Source organism: Emys orbicularis, chromosome 4, assembly GCF_028017835.1.
Source record: "Emys orbicularis isolate rEmyOrb1 chromosome 4, rEmyOrb1.hap1, whole genome shotgun sequence".
Lineage (NCBI taxonomy): Eukaryota > Metazoa > Chordata > Testudines > Emydidae > Emys > Emys orbicularis.
The window spans coordinates 111,040,470-111,065,482 of NC_088686.1; the positions used below are offsets into that span (position 1 = coordinate 111,040,470).

The following is a 25,013-nucleotide window of genomic DNA, read 5'->3' on the forward strand; positions in this document are numbered from 1 at the left end:
AGCTGGAGTTGTTTTGTTTTTTTCTTTGCCTGAGGGCAGAGCAGTAAGCTATAGCAAGAAAATTCACAAGCTAAAACAAAAGATAATCTAATGCATTTCCTTGCCTTACTTACAATTTTTGTAATCTTAGATGAATCATTTCAGGTATGTTTTCAGGAGACGTTTTACCTGCCTGGTCTCTCTCTCCAAAGAGGGAACAAACAAAGAGAACACAAACAAAACCTCCCCCCCCCCCCAGATTTGAAAGTATCTTCTTTCCTTATTGGTCCTTTTGGTCAGGTGCCAACCAGGTTATTTGAGCTTCTTAACCCCTTACAGGTAAAGTGATTCAGTACATCTGGCCAGGAGGGATTTTATGTTACTGCATACATAAAGGTTGTTACCCTTCCCTTTATATTTATGACAGGGTCATTCTAGGAGAAGACAGATTAATCAGCCATTTCTTGCCTCTACTGATGGGAGGCCTCCTCAGAGAGGCATGTATTCTACCATGCTCTAAAAGAGGCAACTCACAAATTCACTCTGACCCCTCCGTGGGAAGTTCCAGAGCCCTGAGCATGGGCAGTTCTATGTTTTTTGCCGCCCCAAGCATGGCAGTCAGGTGGCCTTCAGCGGCATGCCTGCAGGCGGTCCACGGTCACGCGGATTCTGTGGCGTTTCTATGGGTGATCTGCCAGTCCTGTGGCTTCGGCGTACCTGCCTGTAACAATGCGGTTCTGGCGGGACCCAACTGAGAGTGCTAATTCAGGACAAATCGCTTAAAACAGGGCAGTTATAGCCCTACGCTGGGGTTTTTCCACCTGTAAGGCAAACCAAACCAGCCAGACAAAGAGGACTTTGGTCTCACCCCACTGGCTAACCACAAGTCACACAAGCAATTCCCTAAGACACTCCAGTTTCCCAGTATCACCACCAGTGCCACTCGTTATGGGGACAAATGGTTATGAAAACCAATACCCCAGTAAAAGAAAAAAGGTTCTCCTGATCCCAAAGGATCAAGCCCAGACCCAGGTCAATATACAAATCAGATCTTACCCACAAATCATGCTGTTGCCAATCCTTTTGAATCTAAAATCTAAAGGTTTATTCATAGAAGGAAAAAGATAGAGATGAGAGCTAGAATTGGTTAAATGGAATCAATTACATATAGTAATGGCAAAGTTCTTGGTTTACGCTTGTAGCAGTGATGAAATAAACTGCAGGTTCAAATCAAGTCTCTGGAGTACATCCCCAGCTGGGATGGGTCCTCAGTCCTTTGTTCAGAGCTTCAGTTTGTAGCAAAGTCCCTCCAGAGATAAGAAGCAGGATTGAAGACAAGATGGAGGAGAGGCATTAGCCTTTTATAGTCTTTTCCAGGTGTAAGAACATTTCTTTGTCCTTACTGTGGAAAATTACAGCAAAATGGAGTCTGGAGTCACATGGGCCAGTCCCTGCATACTTTGCTGAGTTGCAAGACGCATTTGCCTTCTCTCAATGGGTCAATTGTATAGCTGATGGTCCTTAATGGGCCATCAAGCAGGCTAGGCAGAGCTAACACCAACTTGTCTGGGAAGTTTCCCAGAAGCATAGCATAAGTTTGAAATACAGACAGTATAGAGCCAATATTCATAACTTTAACTACAAAATTGATACACACATATAGACAGCATAATCATAACCAGCAAACCATAACCTTGTCTTAGACACCTCATTTGACCCCCTTTATACAAGATTTGGTGCCACTACAGGACTTTGGTTGTAACCATGTTCTATACGGTCCCAGTTCAAGTCAATAACGTGACACCGCCGCTGAATTGCTGCCAAAACCATGGGACCGGCGGACCTCCCACAGGCATGCCGCCGAAGGCCTCCAGACTGCTGCCCTCACAGCGACCGGCAGGCCGCCCTCTGTGGCTTGCCGCCCCAGACACGCGCTTGCTGCGCTGGTGCCTGGAGCCGCCCCTGGCCCTGAGGCCATCACAAAACCCATTCTACCCTCCATTCCTGAGAGTTTCACCCTGGGCTCTGTCAGATGCTTTGTTCCTATTAATGCTTTTGCCAACTGACTGAGGTATAGAAAATTCAGCTGGGAGGTAGAAAAAATAGAGGTGGACTTACATTTATGTTCCCCAGTTGGGCAAGTCTAACATTTCAAGCTGCATGCCATACTGTACCCCACAGTACAGCCTCGGTAAGAGCTTGTGTATTTTTTTTATCTACAAAATGATTAACTAGATTTACTGCTCTTTCTTCAGGCTCCCTGTTTGCTTTGTGTAATTTGATTTTCAGATGACCTCATCTTCCTCTGTCATCTAAACCAAAAGCAACAACCTGATGATAAATACTGTAGCCCCAATTACAGCTGCTGTTTGCAGTATTGCCATGTGAGTGTAATATGATGCATCTCTCAAACAGGACAGCACTATACATTGTAAACCTATAGCCAGCGCCCTGTACAAAGTACATGTGCTACGTGAAGGGATGATGATTGGTTAAGGCTATTCCTAAATTAAGATTAAAGAGTCAGTTAGTCAGGTTAGTGTCTGCCTCTTCTTAGCAGCAGCCAGCAAATATATGCTTTATTTGACAGATATCCTCTGCCGGTCTGTGTGTTGTTTTGTGGGAAGGGAATGGACAGTTGTTATACAGACTGCTACTACAGAAAGATTTCTTTGTGTGACAACATTACTGGTGGGCAAGGACTTGGCTGACTGGGAATTGGTGATATAACATGTAATATTGTGAAAGACAAAAACTCAGGACCAAACGAGTGACTTATAGGTAAGGCTACATTTTAGTCATGGGTATTTTTAATAAAAGTCACGGACAGGTCACCGGCACAAAACAAAAATTCACGGCCTGTGACCTGTCCATGACTTTTACTATATACCCCGACTAAAACTTGGGGGGGGCTGCCTGAGGGTGCCCCAAGTTACTGGGGAGGGAGGGCAGCCCAGGTGACGCAGCTCGGGACCCCTGCTGGTGTTAGGAGGGAGGTTGGCGGGGCTGGCAGGCTCCCTACTTGGCTCCGTGCCACCATTCCCCCCACCCCCGCAGCAGCAACAGAGTTTGGGTGTGGGAGGGTGCAGGGGGTTGGTGGCACGGGATGGGGTGAGGCGGGCTCTGGGTGGCGCTTACCTGGGGGCTCCCTGGAAGTGGCGACATCCCCTCGGTCAGCTGCTAGTCGGACGCATGGCCAGGCAGCTCTGCGCGCTGCCTCCGCCCAGGGCACCGCCCCCGCAGCTCTCTGTGGCCTGAGACTGCCCCAGCAACAGCGACTGGCGCAGGGGCTGCCTGAACTGCCCTCAGGCCAGGTGCACTGGCTGCTGCAGAAGTCACGGAGGTCACGTAAAGTCACAGAATCCGTGACCTCCGTGACAAACTCGCAGCCTTACTTATAGGCAGATGTTAACATTCAGGTGAGCCATCCCCTCACACTCCATCACCAGGACAATCTTGCTTTGTGCTTTCTTTAAACTGCTAGTGAATTTGAAACAGTCAAATATTGTCTGCTGCCTTCTTGAATCTAAATTTTTTTTAACCAGTGTTGCAAAATGCATGTCCCAACCCACCTGTACGCCTCACTAAATTTTCCCAAAGCTGAGATGCCATGTATAGATGTCTTTGTGGTGTCCTAATCTGTTAGAAATGCCCAACATTCACAGGAGATTCAGAACCATAGTGTAATAACCACCGTAGGTAACATTAAACTTCTCTCTCCTACGATTCATAATTCCTCCATCATTGCGATGTGCACGTGGACCATTTCACATATAATCCAAAATGTCAATTTATTAGTCCAGAAAAAGCTGCGCCCCTCAACGTGTGTCATAACCAGCATGTGTGCATGGGAGGGGTCATTCCAAAGTCTCAGAAAAGAAACCTAGATACAGTTCATTTGAGCCTTTGTGCATCTGTCCTTGGCATGCACCCTCTTGCAGGAAAGGGGCTTAGATTTCAATTGAGTCATCTCCTCTAATATACAGAAGCACTCACCGTGCCTCCCAGGGCTGCATATGCACCTGGCTTACAGTTTTGCCTAAAGTTGCAATCTAGCTCTGAGAGATTTGCTCCTTATTGGTCCATCAGACACTGGGTTTGGAAGCCTTCCAGCCCAGGCATATCTTTTTAGTCACACTATGGCCTGAAGTTGATGCTGCAACCAAAGAATTCCAAAAGTAGCGAGAGGGGGGTGCTTATGGGTTGAGTTTGTCCAATCTTCCCATGGAGAGCAGTGTATTGTTTGCAGTTTTGTACAGCACCCAAATGCTATGGTAATAGGTGCTGAGGTAGTTGATTAAATACATTGCAAATAAGTCTTTTATTTTATGCAGCTTGTGTTGTCAGTACATCAGCAGCTTGAGTAGCAGTTCCATCAGAGAGAAGCATAGTGAGATTTGAAATGTATGGTTACATTTCTATTTATTCTTTGAAGTGGGTTGGTTTGCCCCTTCAAAGCATTCTTCAAACTATCCAGCATTCATACAAAGTGAACAGCTCCATATTGCTTGTAATAGTCTAGTTTCTCTTGAACAATCTGTTAAAATGACCACATTCTCAATTCTTCCAGGTGCCAGGTTATAACTACAGAGCTGAAGTGAAAAAACTCATCCCTCACTTAAAGTATTTGGATGAAATACTAGCAAATCAAATCACCATCCCTCCCTCCAGGAAGATGAACAAGGACTGGCTAATTGTCAAGGAGTCCATTAAGGAGGGCAGTTTAGCCAAAGACATTTCTCGGTTTGGTATGTCAAATTTCTCACCATTTATTGGTGCTGATGTGTAAGAAAGAAAGAGTGCAGCTGGACTCTAAGATCCCAAGCTGAGCTTTCAGGGCTGGGAGATAGGAAACTCAATCTCTTCACTTGGAAAATGAGCAGCTTGGCTATGGAATTCACGGTGGGACAATAAATATGGAACTTCACCGTGCCATTTTCATGGTCATTCTTTGGAATGTAACTGCACTTTCAAACTTATGGCCAGAACCTCTGCCCCGTTGAGGTTGCTTTGTGCTGCTCTTAACCAGCCAGTGGAGGATTCTTCCCTCCTACATTGGGGAATCCTCCGGTACTCTAAGGATGCCATATTGGCTGCTAGGCCATTGAGTCAGGTGAATGGCTAGGAGAAATGGAGTATGGCTAGAATGCCTCTGCTCTCCAGTGATTGTCCAAAGGTGGCTATGAAACAATGGGAGTAATTTAGAGCAGCCCTGAGGCTAGCCCTCGGATCAGAGAAATGTAAAAGTGGCTTAAACCACCCAGCATGTCTCATCTGCAGCTGAGGTTCTAGCCCTTAGTATTCTTCTTGTATGTATGTTTTGAACTGAGAAATTCAAGTGAAATCTTGGAAATGAATGTGGTAAACAGTGTGATGGCTCATAAATAGTGACCTATGTAACTACATGACAGTACATTATTTGGCAAAACTGGTTCATAAGAACGACTATACTGCATCAGACCAATGGTCCACCTATCCTAGTATCCTGACTTCTGACAATGGCCAGTGCCAGATGCTTCAAAGGGAATGAACAGAAAAGGCAATTATGGAGTGATCCATCCTCTGTCATCCAGTCCCAGCTTCTGGCAGTCAGAGGTTTAGGAACACCCAGAGCATAGGATTGTATCCCTGGCCATCTTGGCCAACAGCCATTGATGGACCTATCTTCCATGAACTTTATCTAATTATTTTTTGAACCCAGTTATAGTTTTGACCTTCACAACATCCCCAAGCAATGAGTTTTGCAGGTTGACTGTGCGTTGTGTGAAGAAGTACTTCCTTATCTTTGTTTTAAACCTGTTAATTTCATTGGGTCACCCTGGTTCACGTGTTATGCTTTTATATACTGCATGACATGTGCTTTACCATGGTCAGTTAAATATTACAAAGTATTTCCTATCACTGCTTCTATTGCTTCCCATTAGTGTGGGCAATATGGTTGGCTTCCTGACCCCCACTGTTGTGGTATGCTTGCCAACTGTGCGCCATTAAAAATATAGTTTATTTTGGAATAAGTGCACACACTTGTCATTTATTTTAATCCCAGTGGGTCCAAATCATTAGTTGTAGTAATAGGTATTGTAGGAAAAAAATCTGTAAAAATATGATCCTTCAGTGATCCCTCTGTTGGCTACATAAGGTTGAATTACAGAAAAATAGTAAAGTTGGGAAGCAGAAAGAGAATAGAGTGGAACACAGAACAGGGCATTCATATTACTTTATATTCTATTCATGTCTGTATTTTTGCCTTTGACATTAAGCACTCAGGTTACGAAATGCCAAATATTTTCTCTTCTTTAGTAATGTTAAGTTAGCTGCTTTGCACATGCTATATGTTTTATGGTTTTGCATTAATAACAAAGGCCAAGATATTTTGAATAGATAGGTGCCTAAAATTAAGCTCCTAAATAAATGGGCTGATTATTAAAAGTGTTGAGCACCCAATACTGCTGGACTGTTTTTCCTTTGCCAGCCTATTGCTTAATATTTAAATGGTTTAGAAACTGTGTGAAAAGTGCAGGTGTTCATGCTGGAGGGTGGCCAGATAAGTGTCCCAACATGAGGAAGTGGCAGACACTGTGTGGCTGTGCTGGGTGTAGTGTTTCCATTTAAGTTTCTTGAAGCAGGAACTGCATTTTCTTCTGTTCTCTCTAGCACTAAGCATGTTGCCATTGCTTTATCATGACTGTGCAATGATAGGGTATTTTAAATGTTGCATTCTTAGTTATATCTTACTGAAATCTCTCAGATGCTCATCCAGAGGCAACAACCAGACCTGGCTCTGGTCTGAGACCTACTACAGCTCGCTTCATGTCAGCTTCCAGACCCGGGACTGCACAGAGGCCTGCTGGTGCAGGGAGATCTAGCAATGTCCATTTGCTATCCTGTGGTAGCACCCTTCCAGACTCCACTGTCTCTGATGAGATATTCCTAGAAGATGACTCCAGTGACTTGACACATGGTGATGAATTTTCTTTGTCTGTTCTTCCCCCACCCACCCCTCTTTCAACCCCCTCTCAAAGTTCTTCCAGCTTTATAAAAGCACATGTGCTCTCAGTCCCCCCCCCCCCCCCCCCAGTACTGACGGAACATTGGCTTGTCCATAGGTTTCCAAGTGTGAAGCCCGCACAGTGAGCTTGGGGTGCTTTTTCATTTTCTCCTGAGGCAGAAGCTGAAAGTCCTTTGGCGACACCCTCCCATTTTACCCTTTAATCCCCCTTCAAAAGTTGTACATTGCTACAAAGTGCCCTATGTCTCCCCACCTGCTGTTTGTTATGCAGTCTCCCCTCAGGTAGGGTTTGTCCTCCTATTTTTATTCAAACCTGTTCTCATTAGCCCTTATCTCTAGACCCCACATTGGCTGGGGTCACAGATCTAGTTTATATGAAAACATTCAGAACTATTTGGACATATCATTGTGTTAAAACACTGGAGTAATGTCCTAAGATAAACTGTCCCTACAGAACGTCTGGAGTTCAGAAGCTGTGTTGCATGCCCCCTTCAAAAGGGGTCATAAGGTCAGAGTACATGGTATGCAAGCTCAATACTTATATTCCTATAGGGATCATTGCTGTGAGTGAGTGACTGTATCCTTAGTTTCCAGGGCTGCGTCTCCCAGTGTGAGGGATCACGTAACTGATTTAAAATTTCTGGCCTGCTGGCCAGCCCAGAGGTCTAATTGTAGCGCAGTACTCAGCAACCTGGTGGTTGGCTCTTCCCTCCTGAGAATACTGCAGTGTCAGCACCACCCCTCAGAAGGAAGTGGAGGACTTTGTCACTCTGCAGCAATTTTTCTGGCTAATTCAGGCTCACTGCTGATGACTGAGATTTGGATGTAGAGCTCCGTCCAAGCCCCTCTCAGAGCAGACAACAGTGTAGGTATGCCAAAGGAGCTGGAGAGTGAGGAGATCTTAACGTTAGCTGTAGCAGAGCTGACACTCCGCTATAATTAAGGGGAAGACAAAGGAGCTTCTGAGGGCCACTGGCAGGGTGCCCAAGGATGGCTGAATGGGAAATGTCTGGCAGAGTCCTGTTTTGATCCAGTTTTGAAGGCACCCTAGGATTTCTTGGTCAATTGTCACTGAGAAGGCCAGAGTGCTGCAATCTAATCAGCTCTTCGGATGCTGACTAGGTGTGTCAGGTTGTGTTCATTTGCCCCAGTATTTTGAGGCTGTCTTTCCAGTAAACACCAGTTCCTTCTCAGCTCTCTGAGGCAGATAGTTCAAATGCTTAGCAGTACCAGCTGAGCCAGTGAAGCCATCCAGAGCCATGAAGCAGCACCTTGCTAGCGCTGGATACTCCGCATTTAGCAAAGGAAATGGAGACCAGCTCCAGACAGTCGATGAATGAAATATGTTATAGCCTCGAGAACAGAATCTCATCAGGACTGTAAACTGATTTAAGAACTGTACAAAGTGTCAAAAGCTGGTGAGAAATGCTTTGTTTTGTTTCTTTTTGCTAGGAATCAGCCGAGTTATATGTGGGAACCCTATCAAAGCCCTTCATGCACGGAGACAAAAGCTAGGTGTACGTTATCTTTCCTATATGCTTTCCATTCCTGCCTGACACACCCAGATCAGATGAGTTCTGCTGAGATAAGCTGAGACCTCAATGTATTTTATGGATTTCCACTCCAGTCTATAGTCCAGAAAACTATATACAAAAGCAATGAGTCTTGGAGAAGGCGGGGGGAGGGGGGAGGATCTAAAGGCCCTGATTCAGCAAAGCGCATAAGCATGTGCTTAAGTGTCCTGCTGAGTCAGGGGATATGGAAGGCCAAATGAGGCATGGAGAAGGGCAGGAGAGGAAACTTGGAGAGCTGGAAGATCAATGGATAAATAGAGAATGGTGAGGGGGTCATGAATCTGAGACTTCCAGGCTTCCTGTTCTGGGAGGGATTGGACAGAGCTGGGAGGGAAGTGTCAACCCAAAACAAACCAATTGTGTCATTTAATGAGAAAGTTATCGGATATCAGCTGTGATCGTATATGAGAAACAGAGGAGAGAAACAACCGGTAGGGAGAACCGTTACTTTCACTAGAGGAAATTAAAAACAATGGACTGTAAAAGAACACATGAAAATTACATGCCACATCCTGCATTCCTTACTCACAAAACTTGCATCGACTTCCCTGGGACCTGAGCAAAGCACAGGTAAGGACCACAGGATTTGGTTCTGGCTTACGCTGGAGCCCAGGCTCTGGGAGGGGGAAAGGTCGCAGATCCTGGCCTCCAGCCTGCGCCTGAACATCTACACCACAATTAAACAGGCCCTTAGCCTGAGCCCCACGAACCCGAGTCAGCTGGCATGGGCCAGCCATGGGTATTTAATTGCAGAATAGACGTACCCTTGTAGGCCCTGGTTCAGCAAATCATGTAAGCGTGTGCTTAACTTTATATATGCTTTGCTGCATTGGGGCCATGTCACTTACATGAAATATAGATCACTACAATGTATATAATTTTACATGTTATCCCTGACAGCAAATATTAGAAAAATCATTGGGGGGGAAAATTTAAGTGTCCCTTTTCTCTGCCCCACCCTGCCCAATCAATGAAGCTTTTTGGAATTAATTAAAACAATGAGAATTAATAATAGTGTGGCATAGCACAGACTGTATAAGGGCATCATAATCATATGTTACACATCACATGCTACTGAAATGCCTGTCGGTGCAGCTATTACAGGTTCAGGTCAGTGTACCTAGAGCTACGTATCCCTGGGGCCAGAATTAAACGTGTCATTACGCTCCCAGTCATCACAGTGCTGGGTTTCTGGAGTGAATGTATACAGGGCCGGCTCCAGGCACCAGCCCAGCAAGCAGGTGCTTGGGGTGGCCCCTGGAAGGGGGCGGCAAATCCGGCTCTTCAGTGGCAATTCGGCGGCGGGTCCCTCAGTCTGTGTCAGAGGGAAGGACCGGCCGCCGAAGAATGAAGCGGCGGCGTTAGAGTTCCCGATCGCAATCGCGGCTTTTTTTTTTTTTTTTTCTTTTTTGCTTGGGGCGGCAAAAACTATGGAGCCGGCCCTGAATGTATAAGAAACGTAGTATCCGAACAGCGGTTGTAGCTGGGCTTATCATATTCAGTACAATTTAAAAAAATATCAAAATAAAGAACATGGTCATAGATAAACTGAAAACCCAACTGTTACATCAAAAGTTGCATCAAAATTCTGATGCCCAGAGTTTGGAAATTGCACTAGAGGGAGAGTTGTTGGCAAAGATTGGTGAGCGGTAAAGTAAATACCAAGTTATCAGTGGTGACTTTTTTTAGTTTTATTTTTTAGTCTGTAGCAATGAACCCTTTCCAAATGCCTGGTTCCAAGATGGAGCACACCTATGACTCTGAAGAAGCTGAAGATCTAAGCCGGGAAGATGTCTTTACTGAACTGAGGGCATGGAGAGAGCATCATAACCAGTAAGAGTTTGGGATGATTCTAAATTATCTTACAATAAAGCAGGGACTCAGTGTTCCATCTCCATAATAAGGCGAACTCTTCAGCCACCTGGTGGCAGTTTTGGGGAATTGCCTTTAATTTTGTAAATTTATATCTAGGCAGGCAGAGACAACACAGTGGAATCTATTTGCAAACTCCACGCTTAGATGCCCCTTCTGCTGGAAACCTCATGGGAGTGAGAAAGGAGGAGGAAATCTCTGATGCATTGTCCATGTTGATCCTAGGGGAGGCCAAGATGTTCATGCTGGTTCTGGGTCTGTGAGCCCTCCCTCAGCCCACTTCCTGGCAACCTCCTTAAAGGGACATCCCTATTGAGGGGGCGGGTGGGAAGAGGAAAATTAATACAGCCTAGCAAAACTCCATAAAGCAGAAAGGGAAAGATGGACTCCGCCTTCCACAGCCACTACCCCTGCCTAGCTCTCCTACTCCTCCCCCAGCCCAGCAGCTACTTCCCATCCTCTCACCACTTGCAGATCCCTGACCTCTGGAGTGCCCTCTGTGTGGCTGGTGGCAAGTTGTGAGGTGTGTGTGGGATCTGTGGGAAATTGTTGCCCTGCAGTTAACTGGACTCTCCTTCTACACAGGAAGGGCGATACAGGGTGCAGTTAAAGTGTTTTCTTTTACCGGTAGGTAGGTTATTACTGGTCCTAGCAGTATTCTCCATTAGACAGTAAGGGCAGGATTTGCAAAAGCAGTTGGCATTCGCCTAACTAAATGGGAGTTTTCTCACTGACTTCAGTGTGCTTTGGATCAGGCCACTTTATAGGCAAAATTCTTCTCTGGTCTGCATGGCAGTTCTCTGCCCCGGTATTCCATGCACCACGGGAGAAAATAATATTGAGCTGAGCTTCCTCCATGGATCTGAGAGGTGACTCTTATCCTAGAGATAAAAATGCCTTTATTTTGACTCTGATGCCCTTCCTTTAAATCTGTCATGTTTCACTTGGCTAATTAAAGGTTGGCTGAATCTGAAACAATAAAACACAGGCAGTTTAGGTACCTAATTCATAGCCCATTTTTGCATGTGAAAGGTAAGCCAATCCAGGTGAATGTAAATCCACGTTACCTATATTTGTCTCTAAACAGCAGTGACCCCACATGCATGTACAGTACTCAGAACAGTTCATGTGTAGACTCCTCTAAGATAGCACAATGAGGGTCAGCTAAAACTGTAGAGCTTAACATTTGTCAGGTGTCTGCAAATCATTCAGATGGAGAAGGCCCCCCAGGTGCTGAAGATACACAGTGATGAGGAGGAAGATGAAGAATGCAGCCTGAGTGACAGCTGTGAGGATGAGCTAAGAGATACTTATGACGAGGACCTAACTGAAAGGATTTCACCAGATTCCTCCTGCCAGTCCCGTCTTTCCCAGTCCTCCTCAGGTACTGGTCTCACTTAGCCTTCTCACTTTCTAGGGAAGGGTTGACATGTATTACTTTTGTCTGTTTCTCCTCCAAGATTACACCTGTCACTTCTGTGGGAAAATCTGGAGGGCATGAATTAGGCTCCACAGCCACTTTAAAACCCACCACTGAACCACCTTGGCAGACATCCTCCTCGCATCGAAGGATAGCTGAAGAAAGAATGTAATCATTCATTGTTCCTCTCAGCTTCATGGCTATGAGAAGGAATACTGGAGATGCAATACATTGGAATGTGTTTTCTTGTCACCCAAGCAGTGTAATAAATTGCATTCAGTTAGGACATATAAGGCTGTATTTCTCTCCCAGAGGTTTAGTGACACAATTACTCAAAGGCCATTCTTTTGATTGTGTCCTTAGCCTAAATTCTGTACATCAGTTAATTAGGTACAGTTTAATCTTTTTATGGCCAGCAGCAAATGGATCTCTACTATATATAGAATCTTTCTAAGGATAAACATATACAACATTGCTCTTTGTTTTCAGTTTTTATTTTATTTAATTTTCCCCAGGAATTTATCAGTGTTTATTACCACAACAACAAAAATAGGTGAAAATCAGTGCAAAAAACTATTAATAATTTTTCTGGGTAAATATTTGGGTTCATTTTGGTGGATGGAAATATGGAAAAAAAGTATTCAGTAGATTAATGCTTTGAATTCCGTTCATCAATGTGGTTTGCTGCAGAACTAAAAGAGAACTCAAAACACAATGCCACCTGTGAGTTTAAGAAAACAATAGATCTCTAATCCCCAAATAAAACTTTTGATTTGAATAAACAGTTTACTGTTGTGGACTTAGAACTATTAGCCTATAAATATTTACATTTAATAATTGGGCCACACCATTTGCAGCACATACACTCAACTTCATCCTTTTCTCCTGTTTTTTGAACACTTCTGAATACTTCCTTGTGTTCTGAAACATATTCTGATAGAGATTTTCGTTTTCTTCCCATTTTAGTGGATCAGATTTTTAAACCATTATCTGCTAACAGCTTGAAATGTGTACGTGGTGGGCGTGAGATTCATCAGTACGTTCAGATGTGCACGCACCTCAGAGCTTGTGTGCGTGCCTGTTTGTTTGTAGTGTCTCTCTTTTAGACTAATACATAGCCTTACTTCAACAGGCAGCTTTGCATATACACACAGACTAATGAATTATCGTAATACATACAGCTCACGCAACGTATTGTATTTTCCTAATAAAACAAGTTATTTTTACATATTTGACTGATACAAAGGTAGGGTGGAAATCAGAAATAAACAAAATAATACTTTTTGTAAACCCTGAGAATTTTTTGGTAAAAATCGGTTTAAACTGAAAACGAAGGGGCTTAGTCATAGATCATCATCAGGATTTTTCTCCTTCCACGTGTGTTACAGCTGGGGATCATATGAGCTGAACTATAAACAGTAAAAAGAATATACAAAAATATTTTTAACATTTAGGCGCTTTCCCTTATTCTAATGCTAACGTGAGAGCCTTGTTTGCACTTCTGAGTTTGGTAAAACTCAGGCTTTGTCTTCACTACCCGCCTATCCGGCGAGTAGCAATCGGTCTATCGGGGATCGACTTACCGCGTCTAGTGAAGACGCGGTAAAATCGATCCCTGATTGCTCTGCCGTCGACTCCGGAAATCCACCTCGGCAAGAGGCGGCAGCGGAGTCGGCGGCAGCGCGGCAGCGGTCGACTTTCCCGCGTCCTCACCGCCAGGTAAGCCGACCTAAAATACGCAACTTCAGCTACGGTATTCACGTAGCTGAAGTTGCGTATCTTAGGTCGGACCCCCGCTGTAGTGTAGACCTAGCCTCAGTATCCCTTGATCTTCAATTTTCTTGTGCCTTAAACCTCAGTGAGTTGGGATGCACTCCTCTGAAGTGCTCAGAGGCCTCCAATCTTATTGGAAGTAACAGGAGTTGAGCGGACTCATCACTTGATCCACTGCCAATTGAAGTGAAAAGCAGGCTTTCCAGTGACTTCAGTAATCATTGGATTGGCCCATTAAGAGTTAGGTGAACTAGCCATACCAGGAAATCAGTGTGCTTCCTTGTTGTTTCAGATTCATCACATGCCCAAGAAAGTGTGTTGCCCGCTAGTCTGAATCGTTCTCTGGTACCTTCTCCTCCAAAGTCCCCTTCACCTGCATCCATGCAGGGCGTTGCAGCTAGACCCTCAAAAGTGAGAGACATCAGGGGCAGACGTCTGAAAGTGCCCAACCAGAAAGAAGCAGCTCAACTGAGGGAATATCCCCAATCAAGAGTTAGCACAGAAATCGCAGCCCAGCTTGTGGGTGAAGAGATTGCTATTCTGACTCTGCACAGCACACCTGCTGCATGTGAGGCATTGCCACTGAGAGCTGAAGGGAGGTATTGGACCAGCGAGAGTGTTGGCCGGCAAACCAGGAGGCCTATTTCAGGACCAGCAGCTGTTGGATCAACAAGTGTCAGGTATGCTCGCTAGTTAGGCGACTTTTCTATGGAATTCTGGTAAGCATAGAAAAGACTTCACTGGGGGAGAAAAGGTGCAGCCCTGTTGACTCTGATGTCTATTACACCACAGAGTACAAACTCTTAGCTAGATGGTATCTACCATGTACTCTGTAGAAAGCACTGCTTGGTATCTTGGTGACCTATGCATCATTTAGTCCTTCCAAAACTAAACTAGTACGATCTTACATTACTCATACCTTGGATACTTCTAACATTCAATCTCGATATTAGTCACATCAGATACACATTTTTTCCTTGAAATTTACAGTAATTTGCTTTAAAAGAAAGTTCAGGGGAAAAGGCATTTCTAAAAATAAAAGTGGACGTAAAGTAGATAGGTGTCATGTAAACCAAAGCTGGTTGTGATTGGACCCTTCTATTGTAATATCGGCATCTTATTGCTCATTTGAAACTTGGAGTTGCCGAGAACGTGGAAATTTTGATTTCCAGGTAACATAATAGTTATGGTATAGTATCAACACAGGAGCTGTCCCTTGTACTATTTGTTCGGGTCACTCCAAATGAGGGTGAACTACTTTCTAAATCAGACAAAAGTTTCACTCTACAATCTAGCTCTTCAGTTGCCTGCATGCTACTCCGTGTTCCAGCTATACCCAGGTAAAAGACATCTGCTGTGCGGCAAGGGAGGATTCCTACCTATGAAATGCAGGTGGACAATGATGACACAGCAGATATGAGGGGGGCCAACAGTGAAAGAGTTAAAAATAACCCAAAAAAACTAAGACCCAGTAAATTACATTTTCATATTGTGTCCTGATCTGTCTTCTCAGGATAGAACTCCAATATCAGCCTTTCTATCAGTCCTTCATCCATATGGAGACTCTGCACATCTACAGAAATTGGCGAGCAGTCTAGTGTTCTCAAAACTAACTGAAGTAGCAGTGTAGACGCCTCAGAGAGTCCTGTTGTGCCCAGCGCTGGAAGTTCTTGGTGCAGTTCTTGGGTGAATCCAGGGGGCTCACTCAGTTCCCCAGAACAGTTTGTGCCATTTCACAATAGCAATTTTTTTCTTCCCTTCAGAGCCACTGTGGATAGGAGTCCCCCCAAAGTGATCAACCATCACCAGCCAGTTGTCCGCTCATCCACAAAAACCCCAGAGAGGTTTGCGCTGAGGAATGTGGTCCATCCTCTGACTGCCAAGGCTGCCCTGCAGAGGTTGCCAAGCAGGCCCAGTGTCTCAACAGCTACTCAGAGCAAGACGCCAAAGTCATAGAAAATACCCCAAGTAGCCGTGTATGTTGGAGCCGAGTCGGACAAGCCCACAGTGCTCAGTTGGAGTTTGTGTTCCCCACACTTAGCACCAGCAGCGCTGATGCTGTGTTCTGACGTCTTATGAGAGCTGAATACGTTGACGGAGCTGCACAAGCAGATCTGTTTGTACTAACAGCTTGATTGGTCTCAGTTAAAGCTACAGCTGGTCAGAAATGCTTGCTTGAAAAAGCACCTTCTAATCAACTCAACAGTTGATCAACCTCTTATTAAATAAAAAGCAGCTATTTGTATGGTCTTTGTGTGCTGAAAGGGACAAGACTTGGCACACTTGGCTTCTCTGCATTAATCCCCAGCTATGTTACTAGGGAGCCTGCAGTGATGCCCCACAGGAAAGTGAAAGTTTGCAGTCCCCTAGACTCAGTGCTTGGCAGCGGCACCTGAGGGCCCTCAGTTTTCCCTCTTGCATTCAGCCCGCAAATACTCATGCACGTGTCAGCCTGTTGTCATCTAAACAGGCTCATTGCATACGCTCTGTGGATCCTATATGTTCAACACACAAGTGAAACAACTGAGAGTGGAGGGGGAATTGCTGCAAAGACCAGTTTAAAATGATTGTATTGCAGATGTGTGTGTGTTCCCTACTCACCTGGGATAGCAGAAGTCCAACATGCAGGAAGTCTGTCTGATTTTTAGCACTAATTTCCATTCTCCCACTGACATTTACCACTTCGATCTGTTTGTAATCTTTCATTGTTCCCCTCAGCTATATGGCTATGGGAAGGAATACTGAAGATGCAACTCATTGGAACATCAGTGAGTCAGTCTGCCGTGTCTCTGCTCTGAAGGAACTCTCAGCACTTCCCCAGGACTGCTGTTCTATGGCTAGACATCCCAGGTCTGAATTTCACCCAGCGACCTTTGTAAATAAGTTTCATTGGGTCCAGCTGGCTCCCTAGAAAACTCTGTCACCCTGACATTTCAGAGCAAATGAGTGACAAGCAAACAGACATGCAGAATCAAACATTCCCTGTTTATTCTTTCAGATCAGTTACATTTTCCAAATTCATGTGACTTAATTATTTTAAGTGATTCATCAGCAACAATGAAGTGGGTAGGGAAGGAGCAGTTCTTGTTTTCCATAGGGTATTTATTCTATGTTGGGGTAAGATGTAAAGCACTATGAGCTGATCTAAATGATTGCACACTGTGATATAGGTAAGAATGACTGCGGTGTATGATCTGAGCAATGTCAGGTGTTCTCAAACCAAGCATCAGAAAATCTTATATTTTTTTCTACCTTCAAATTGATATGTTACAGATATTTTCTGGGAAACAGTTTATAATACATTAAATTATGCAATTATCCCTTGCATAGTTTGTTGCCTTTGCCTCACTGCTAATATAAACGAAAGGAATAGGCTGTACCATAGAGCCCAAATCCTTCAACTTGGTCCCACTGCTCTGATACCCATTCCTCTTACAAAATAGTTGTGAGCAGAAGCCAAGTTCGCATTCTCTCAGTGGGCATAAGAAAGAACCATCGATCAGATACAATAAGTATTGAGTCGCAAGCAGTTCCCCAAAATCATATGAGTGTTGGAGGGATTTCCAGTCAGTCATCGCCCAACAAAGTGCTTGTGTAGTTAAACTGGCATCTAAAATTGACTCTATGCCAGTGTCACTGACCATGAACAAAACAAATGGACAGTGTGGCTCAATAGGATAGAAGAGAGAAGAATGTTAGGGCCTGATTTTCAGAAGTGCTGCGCACCCACACTCCTGGGTGAAGTCAGTAGGAGTTGCAGATGCTCAACACTTGTGAAAATCAGGCCCTGCTTATAAAAACTATTGTAAAAGTGAGTGGTATTTAGGACCACCTGCTCCAAATGGCCCCTAGCTACTCTCTCAATTTGTGCTTGTGACTTTGTATGTGCAGAATCCTACATTCTCATGCATAAATGGGGTTTGGGCTTGCAAATCAGGCAACTGGGTTTGTCTGCCTGATCTGCACACAAACTGGTCACCGATTTAGAAGCCACTTCTGCAAATGGCTATGGGATCTTTTCCAGGAAAACACAGGCTTGGTTCTGTACCATTATCATGCAAGGGGCCTCTCCACTGTATTCCTGTGGTGGGGGACAGGGGGAAATGATCAGTAATGTTTTTGTCTATGGACTGGTAAGTTAACAGGGACCATTGTACAGGAGTAGAGTAAGAGACATTTGGGAAGTGCCTTCGTGGGCTCAGTGGGAGCAATCCCTTCCATTTCTGACCTTTGTCGTCATTCATCTCCGTCATAGAGACCTTCTCTCCTGCCCCAGTAACTCTACTGTCGTCAGATGAGGAACACATCACCAGCAGACCTTACTCTCAGCCTTCACCATGGGCCTCCTGACTGGAAGGGTGGGAACTGGAGCCACCAAAGGCCGCTCTACAATGATCTTTCCTACAGTGTCCTGACTTTGCTCTTTGTGGAGTTCTCAAGTGATAAATAACAGCCTTGCGGGTAGCACATCCTCTCAAAACAGCCCCCCCCCATTACTGACTCTTCTCCCCTTGCTGAAATAAGCCAAGTGGCAGCACATTCACTGGAGCAGCATGGCATGTATTTAAGAACCCGTGTGCAAGTTTCCTGTGTCACCTATTAATCAATGCATCATCTAGCAGGACAGTATCTCCTAAGCTGCATGTCAGTAGTGGTAGGTAGGTAAGCCATGTGCTTGAAGCCGTATTTAGATCGAGCACTCTTCTGTCCTATCAGCGCCACCGTAGGAATTGTTGTATCCAGAGCTGTCTTGAAGACCTGAAAAGCGAAGTTATCGTAAGTAATTGGCATGTTATAGCAGATGGGGAGTGACACTGGGTACTTGGCTGGTGTTTGCCTTTCAAGCTCTAGTGCACACCACTATGGAGTTCATCCATGTCTAATGTTCTCTAATGGGAGGGATTTTTTTATTCCCAGGAGCCTTAGGGTTGCCCCCTCTACTCTGAAATTCAGAGCCTAGTCCATTGTGATGGGTCTGCCTGCAGCTTGAAAGCTGCTCTTAGAGGACAATGACAGGAGTATGAATTTACTACGGGCCTTACTATGTCACATTGCTGCATCACGATGATGCATCTGCACAAATACTGCTGTGACAGAGGCTCATGACGCAGCACGGCACGAGGACAGATTATCCCACATGGACACACCAGGAGGTGCTCCAAACATCCACAATCCAGCATCCTGATGGCACAGAGTCATTATTTTAACTTCGGGGACACACACAAACAAGTTGTTGCCCATCTTACCTGTGCTTCCCTTTTCTCAGCCTGCTGCTACAGTCACCTTACAGGAAAGTGGAGGTCAGGAGCAAACCCTCAGGAGTGTAGAAGAGTGGGATTGTGCTTCACAGGGGTGACACACTTAGTCTGCCTGGACCCACAAATGGCTATGCTCCCAGTCAGTGTCACAGGAGACAAATGAACTATTCTCCCACTCTTCCATAAATATCACCCAGCTCTCAAACATTGGCTTGCAGTTGCAGATCTCCAAGTACTTTACAAAGGAGGGTGAGCATTGTTATCCCCATTTTACAGATGGGGAAACTGAGGTAGGTGACGTGACGTACCCAAAGTCTCACAGCAAACCAGTGTCAGGGCTGCTGACTCCCAGGGTCCCACACTGCCTCCTTCCATATGTGGCATAGTTAACTTTTCACTCCCTGAGAAAATGCTAATTAATTCTAGAACCGGGTAAGGGGAGCTCAGATGACAGCAGATCCAAATAATAGTTGTTGGGGCTTAGTGGACAGTTTTCTATTACTGGTCTGAACTCCGCACTCAGCCTTCAATACATCCTTCCCCAGGGGCCTGGCCTCCTGAATACTACATGCAAGCATATGTACAATGGGGTTTAATGTGCAATGAGACCTGCAGAGCAGCATAACGCCAGCGAGAATGTAACAGCAGGAAGGCTAGTTAAAGAGAAGAAACTTGTAATCACAGCCTGACATACAAAGGAAGAAGATTGGTGGTCTCATCTCTCTTGCTAGCGGATGCCACATCAAAGCGACAGAGAACCACTGTACAAGTATCAGTCCCTGATTCCAGGGCTGGCACAGTGAACAGGCTATTGCACATCAGGGCTGAGCTGTCCTGGCAGAGCTGTGGGGTCAGAAGCTGACACTGGTTTTAGCTAGTGTAATACACCCTCCAGCTTTATAACTGCCAAAAAAAAAAAAAAATCCAGGGCCTTGTCTTATCAATCTACTAAGAAATGTCAAGTGGGATGGGATGCATGTGAGGGGGGTTCATTTGGATCTAATGGGAAATGAGATTAGCTGTGGATTTCTCTGTGTATTATTTCCCTGATTAGAATCGTGCACTGGCCCCCAGGGCAACAGACGGATCTAAGGGGCCTATCCGATTCTTTTCATATGAATCTCAGCAGAGTGACAGGTCCCTTCAGTCTTGTAACGGGACAGGAACTGCTGATGCCTTTAAGAATCTTTCAGAATTAATGGGATTTGCTCTTTGCTGCCAAATTGATATTTACAGTCTAAGCAGGAGACGGGGGAAAGAACCCCCCCCCCCGTCCAGCCGTTAATAAATCAGCACCAAGGGAAGGAATTTTCTGCCAAACGGCTGAGGCTCCTCAGGACACAAGCTGCTCATTGTGAGTCTGTTCATTTCCCTACAGCGCTTCCTCCTGAGCGCAGCAACAGCAACCCCTTCCCTCCTGCCACCTCTTTCCTCTTGCCTTGCTGTGATGCCTTCATTACAGGCTGCTCTGTCCTGGCTGCTTATCTGCTGCTGGCAAAGCCTGCATATTCTGGGACTAGGTCATGCTCTGGCGCTGTCACAGATAATAGACATATTGCACCTTTCTCTGCACCTTGCTGCAATGTATTAACAGTCGCTGTATCTTTCTTCATGCCCCCCATAGGCATGAGCAGGCCCAGGCAACGCTTGCCACCGGGGAGCAATGAATATCCTGGGACTTTTGCCCACTCTACAGTCCCTGACCCTGCCACAGGGACTGATGGATGCACGGGTTAAGGGAGAACAACAGACTAGCCAGCTGAGGGTGCAGATTTCAAATGGCTAGCCAGGCCCTGCCTCCCCTTTCCAGCTCTGCCTGACGTAATGGACGCCTTAAATAATCCATCTCCTCCCACACAGCTCCCCTCCCTCTCTGTCCAGCACTGCCAGAGAGTTACTTACTCTGGGTTTTGGCTCTGCAGTTGGGGGCTGCCTTCCATGAGGAGCAAAATCCTCCTCTTCCTCCTCCTCCTCCTCGCTGGATGAAGAGCGTTTCTCCTTGACTGCCACTGAAGAGAGAACCCCAGAGACTTCAGTGGGAGAGGCGCGCTCTCATGAAAACACATTTGAATCGTGAGGAGACTCGGGGAAGTTTCCTAACTTGCTGTTTGGATTAGGTAATGCCAAAAGCCTCCACCAAAGCCAGGGCCGCAGTATGCTACGCACTGAGTGCACACCCAGGAAGCAGAAGCAGTAAATGTCAGCCAAGCATTTCAGCCTGTCCTAGGTGGGAAGAGCCAGGGGCCCCTCACAATTCCACCCATTATTCCCCCAAGGCTAGACGTAGGTTTGAAAGCGTAGTCTGGTCCCAAATGAGTGCCCTACATTGCCCCAGAGGTGGCTGCATCTCACTGCTGGGTGAATAAAACCCTGACATTCTTGCTGTGTACCAGAATGGGGAGCTGGGTTGAAGAGTTTGTTTGGAGGTGTGTGACAGGGTAGTTTTCCCCTCAGGTGCTTGGGGCGGCCACTCTGGAGAGGGGCGGCACGTCCAGCTATTCGGCAGCAATTCGGCGGACAGTCCCTCACTCCCGCTCGGAGCGAAGGACCTCCAGCCGAATTGCCGCCGCAGATTGCGATTGCGGCTTTTTTTTTTTTTTTTTTGCGCCGCTTGGGGTGGCAAAAACCGTGGAGCCGGCCCTGCTTCCCCTTAAGGGCAATAATGCCTCGTGGTCAGCCCACCCCACCAGGTGGCATAACCCTTAAGGATCTGAGAAGTCCAGTAGATCTACAGAAGGCTCTAATGGGGGATATGGATGGAGAGGAAGCAGTGCTGGGACTGAGGGGTGTCTGGGAGGAAATCCCATCACTGTAGCTTTAAGAGATCAGGGCTTTGCCGAAAGAGCAGGGCAGGGCAATGCTAATCCAGAACTCACTTAGCTCCCAAGAGGAGAGCTGGGGAGACTCCTGCCTAAGGACGTCCTGAAAAGGAGCCACCCAGAGAAGACACCCGGAAGGGTTCCAGAAACAGACTGCTCCTGGGCGTGGGGACGCAGAGTCTCCTGAAGGAAGGAGCCAGAGATTGCTGGTTGGACTCAGCCCGAGACAACGAATGTCCCCGGGTGTATCTGAGTAAGCTCCTGCTTGTGCTTTTGGCTCTTGTTAATAACTGAGATCCTTGGAAAGGGGGGTGCACTTTGATGTAATAGGTCTGTCTGGACTCATTTATAACCCAGGCGAAGGGAAGTGAGGCGGGGCTCACCAGCTGGGCCATGCTCAGCCAACCAGGGATGCACAGGAGTGACCTCCATGCCATCACAGGGGGACCATGGGAGAGTCCCAAAGCTGGCAGGGGAGGTGCAGCAGGGCGGAGGGCTGGAGATCTGTGGGAGGGCACAGGAGGGTTATGCTGGGTAGGGTTACCATATCTATTAAATAAAAAAAGAGGACCCTCCACGGGCCCTGGCCCCGCCCATTTCCCCACTTCCAGCCCTGCCCCAACTCCGCCCCTTCCCCGCCCTAACTCCGCCCCCTCCTCCCTCCCACTCCCAGCCACGGGGAAAGGGCTGCCCGAGCGCTACCGGCTTCACGGTTTGCCGGGCAGCCCCCAGACCCTGCGCCCCCGGCCAGCGCTTGCCCAGCGCAGCTGGAGCCCGGGAGGGGAAGCGCCCAGCCAGGGGCGCAGGGTCTGGAGGCTGCCCGGCAAACCGTGAAGCCGGTAGCGCTTGGGCTTCGGGCAGCCCCCTTGCCTCCGGACCCTGCGCCCCCAGCCGGGCACTTCCCCTCCCGGGCTCCGGCGGCGCAGGGTCCGGAGGCATGGGAGCTGCCCGAAGCCGGTAGCGCTCGGGCAGCCCGGCTCTGTTTAAGAGCCGGGCTGCCCGAGCGCTACCGGCTTCGGGCAGCCCCCATGCCCGGCTCTTAAACAGAGCCGAAGAGTCAGGGGAGGAGCAGAGCCGCGGAGGCTCTGCTCCTCCGCTGACTCTTCGGCTCTGTTTAAGAGCCGGGCTGCCCGAGCGCTACCGGCTTCGGGCAGCCCCCATGCCTCCGGACCCTGCGCCGCCGGAGCCTGGGCGGGGAAGTGCCCGCCCGGCGGCTGGGGTCCGGAGGCAAGGGGGCTGCCTGAAGCCCATAGCGCTCGGGCAGCTCGGCTCTTAAACAGAGCCGAAGAGTCGGGGAGGAGCAGAGCAGCCGCGGCTGGAGGCTCTGCTCCTCCCCTGACTCTTTGGCTCTGTTTAAGAGCCGAGCTGCCCGAGCGCTACTGGCTTCGGGCAGCCCCCGTGCCTCCGGACCCTGCGCCCCCAGCCGGGCACTTCCCCTCCCGGGCTCCGGCGGCGCAGGGTCCGGAGGTATGGGGGCTGCCCAAAGCCCGTAGCGCTCGGCTCTTAAACAGAGCCGAAGAGTCGGGGAGGAGCAGAGCCGCCGCGGCTGGAGGCTCTGCTCCTCCCCTGACTCTTCGGCTCTGTTTAAGAGCTGAGCTGCCCCAGCGCTACCGGCTTCGGGCAGCCCCCGTGCCTCCGGACCCTGCGCCGCCGGAGCCCGGGAGGGGAAGTGCCCGGCCGGCGGCTGGGGTCCGGAGGCAAGGGGGCTGCCTGAAGCCCATAGCGCTCGGGCAGCTCGGCTCTTAAACAGAGCCGAAGAGTCAGGGGAGGAGCAGAGCCGCCATTTTCCCGGACATGTTCGGCTTTTTGGCAATTCCCCCCGGGACGGGGGTTTGAGTGCCAAAAAGCCGGACATGTCTGGGAAAAAGAGGACGTATGGTAACCCTAATGCTGGGTGGTCAGTGGAACACGCTCAGCGCTCTAAGGAAGAGTACATTCACTTTGCCAATGTGAGCCAGCCCCCATAGCTGCTGAAAGCTGGCGGAGTTCGGGGAAGTCAGCAGCGCTACACGCCACGGGAGGATCTTCTTGCTGTTGATGGTAAAGAGAATGTTACAATTGCCGGTCTGCGGTGTGCCTTCTTTCTGGAACCTCCAGTGGGGTTGTGGGTAAGGGGTGATTATACATTCCAGACCTGGGCGAGGGCCTGGCAGAGGCAGAGGAAACACAGGCTGAAAGCAGGGAACAGGCACTTTGCAGTCAGCCCTGGGGGTTGGGGAGCCTTTTCATGGCTACCTGATTCACTGTGTGTATCCACCGACATGAAATTGTTTTATTCAAAATCATCTGAATGCGGGTCGCCTGACACCCAGGGTGAATGCCATTGTGCAAGTCAGTGCTGGATTGGCTGAGCTGGTTTAGTACCAAACTATTTTGTAGGGTAGGTAGCACTGTGCTGCTCTGCACCAACACACCTGATATGGCAGGTAAATTCTGGGCTGAGAAGGAGACAGTCTTGTGAACTGTCTCTCTGGGTGCAGGCTGGATTTTCCTCTTGCCGCCCTTTGAAGGGTCTCCCCGACTGTTGCTGTTTGAAGAGCCAACAGGAAAGTGCTTCCTGTCCCTGTGAGGAGAAACAGGACCCATTCACGATGCACCACGTAAGCTGGCTGGGTATCAGTAATCTGTTACTAACACTTTTCATCAGTCTCAGTCAATTCAGGGGCTTTGTCTTACTGCTGGGAATGTTTCAAACCATCAGCTACTGGTATGGAAACTCATTTGCAGGGAACCACCAGCCTTTCTGAAATGTGCAATATCAGCTCAGATCAATATTCTGTCTGCTTTGGCGCCCTGCATCTTGCCGTGGAAAGCCCATAATGCACCTGGCCAGTTATGCAATGCTGTCGCTGGGAGAGAACATTCCTGCCTGACCCCAGCAGCAGCACCCAGCTGAGCTCTGAAGCATGAATTTCCGTTACACCCACGCTCAGCACAGATATTATCACTGTGACAGCTCAGCTCTTATATCCTGGCCATTTGGGGGTGCCTCTCACTCTTGCCTCAATAAACTCCCTGCTGCCTGTTGGCCAACCTTGGCTTAGCCTCTGCCTCTTCTGATTTCCCAACTTCAACTTCCTTCACGCTACCGGCTGCTGCTGCATGATTCTCCCTGCCCCCGACTCCTAATGCAGTGACTAAAGGCCTAGTTGAGCCAGAAAAACCTCTAGAGGATCAGACGTTGCACCCCTTGGCCCTGATTTTCAGCTCTTCTGCCCCTCCACTTGCGGCAGGAAGGGGAGAGCTTGGCAAAGGCAGCTTTAAGGCACCTTTTGGTCTTTCCATGTTCTGGGGCCAGGTGGTGGCCCC

At 47.5% G+C, this 25,013-nt stretch overlaps 2 protein-coding genes across 2 annotated transcripts in view; one reads left to right on the forward strand and one right to left on the reverse strand.

The window, feature by feature from the left end:
* Positions 1 to 15,583, forward strand: part of LRRC56 (leucine rich repeat containing 56) — a 102,585-nt gene extending 87,002 nt beyond the window's left edge. Inside the window, exons 6-12 of the mRNA XM_065404531.1 lie at positions 4,550 to 4,727; positions 6,728 to 6,940; positions 8,441 to 8,505; positions 10,265 to 10,395; positions 11,628 to 11,818; positions 13,920 to 14,307; positions 15,391 to 15,583. Of these exons, the coding sequence (XP_065260603.1) occupies positions 4,550 to 4,727; positions 6,728 to 6,940; positions 8,441 to 8,505; positions 10,265 to 10,395; positions 11,628 to 11,818; positions 13,920 to 14,307; positions 15,391 to 15,583 (1,359 nt within the window). The remainder of the gene's footprint in view (positions 1 to 4,549; positions 4,728 to 6,727; positions 6,941 to 8,440; positions 8,506 to 10,264; positions 10,396 to 11,627; positions 11,819 to 13,919; positions 14,308 to 15,390) is intronic.
* A 2,655-nt stretch (positions 15,584 to 18,238) lies between these two features.
* The window catches only part of LMNTD2 (lamin tail domain containing 2), a 38,752-nt gene continuing 31,977 nt past the window's right edge, over positions 18,239 to 25,013 (reverse strand). The window contains exons 10-12 of the mRNA XM_065402673.1: positions 24,119 to 24,267; positions 20,788 to 20,894; positions 18,239 to 18,385 (exon numbers count right to left, since the gene is read on the reverse strand). Of these exons, the coding sequence (XP_065258745.1) occupies positions 18,239 to 18,385; positions 20,788 to 20,894; positions 24,119 to 24,267 (403 nt within the window). The remainder of the gene's footprint in view (positions 18,386 to 20,787; positions 20,895 to 24,118; positions 24,268 to 25,013) is intronic.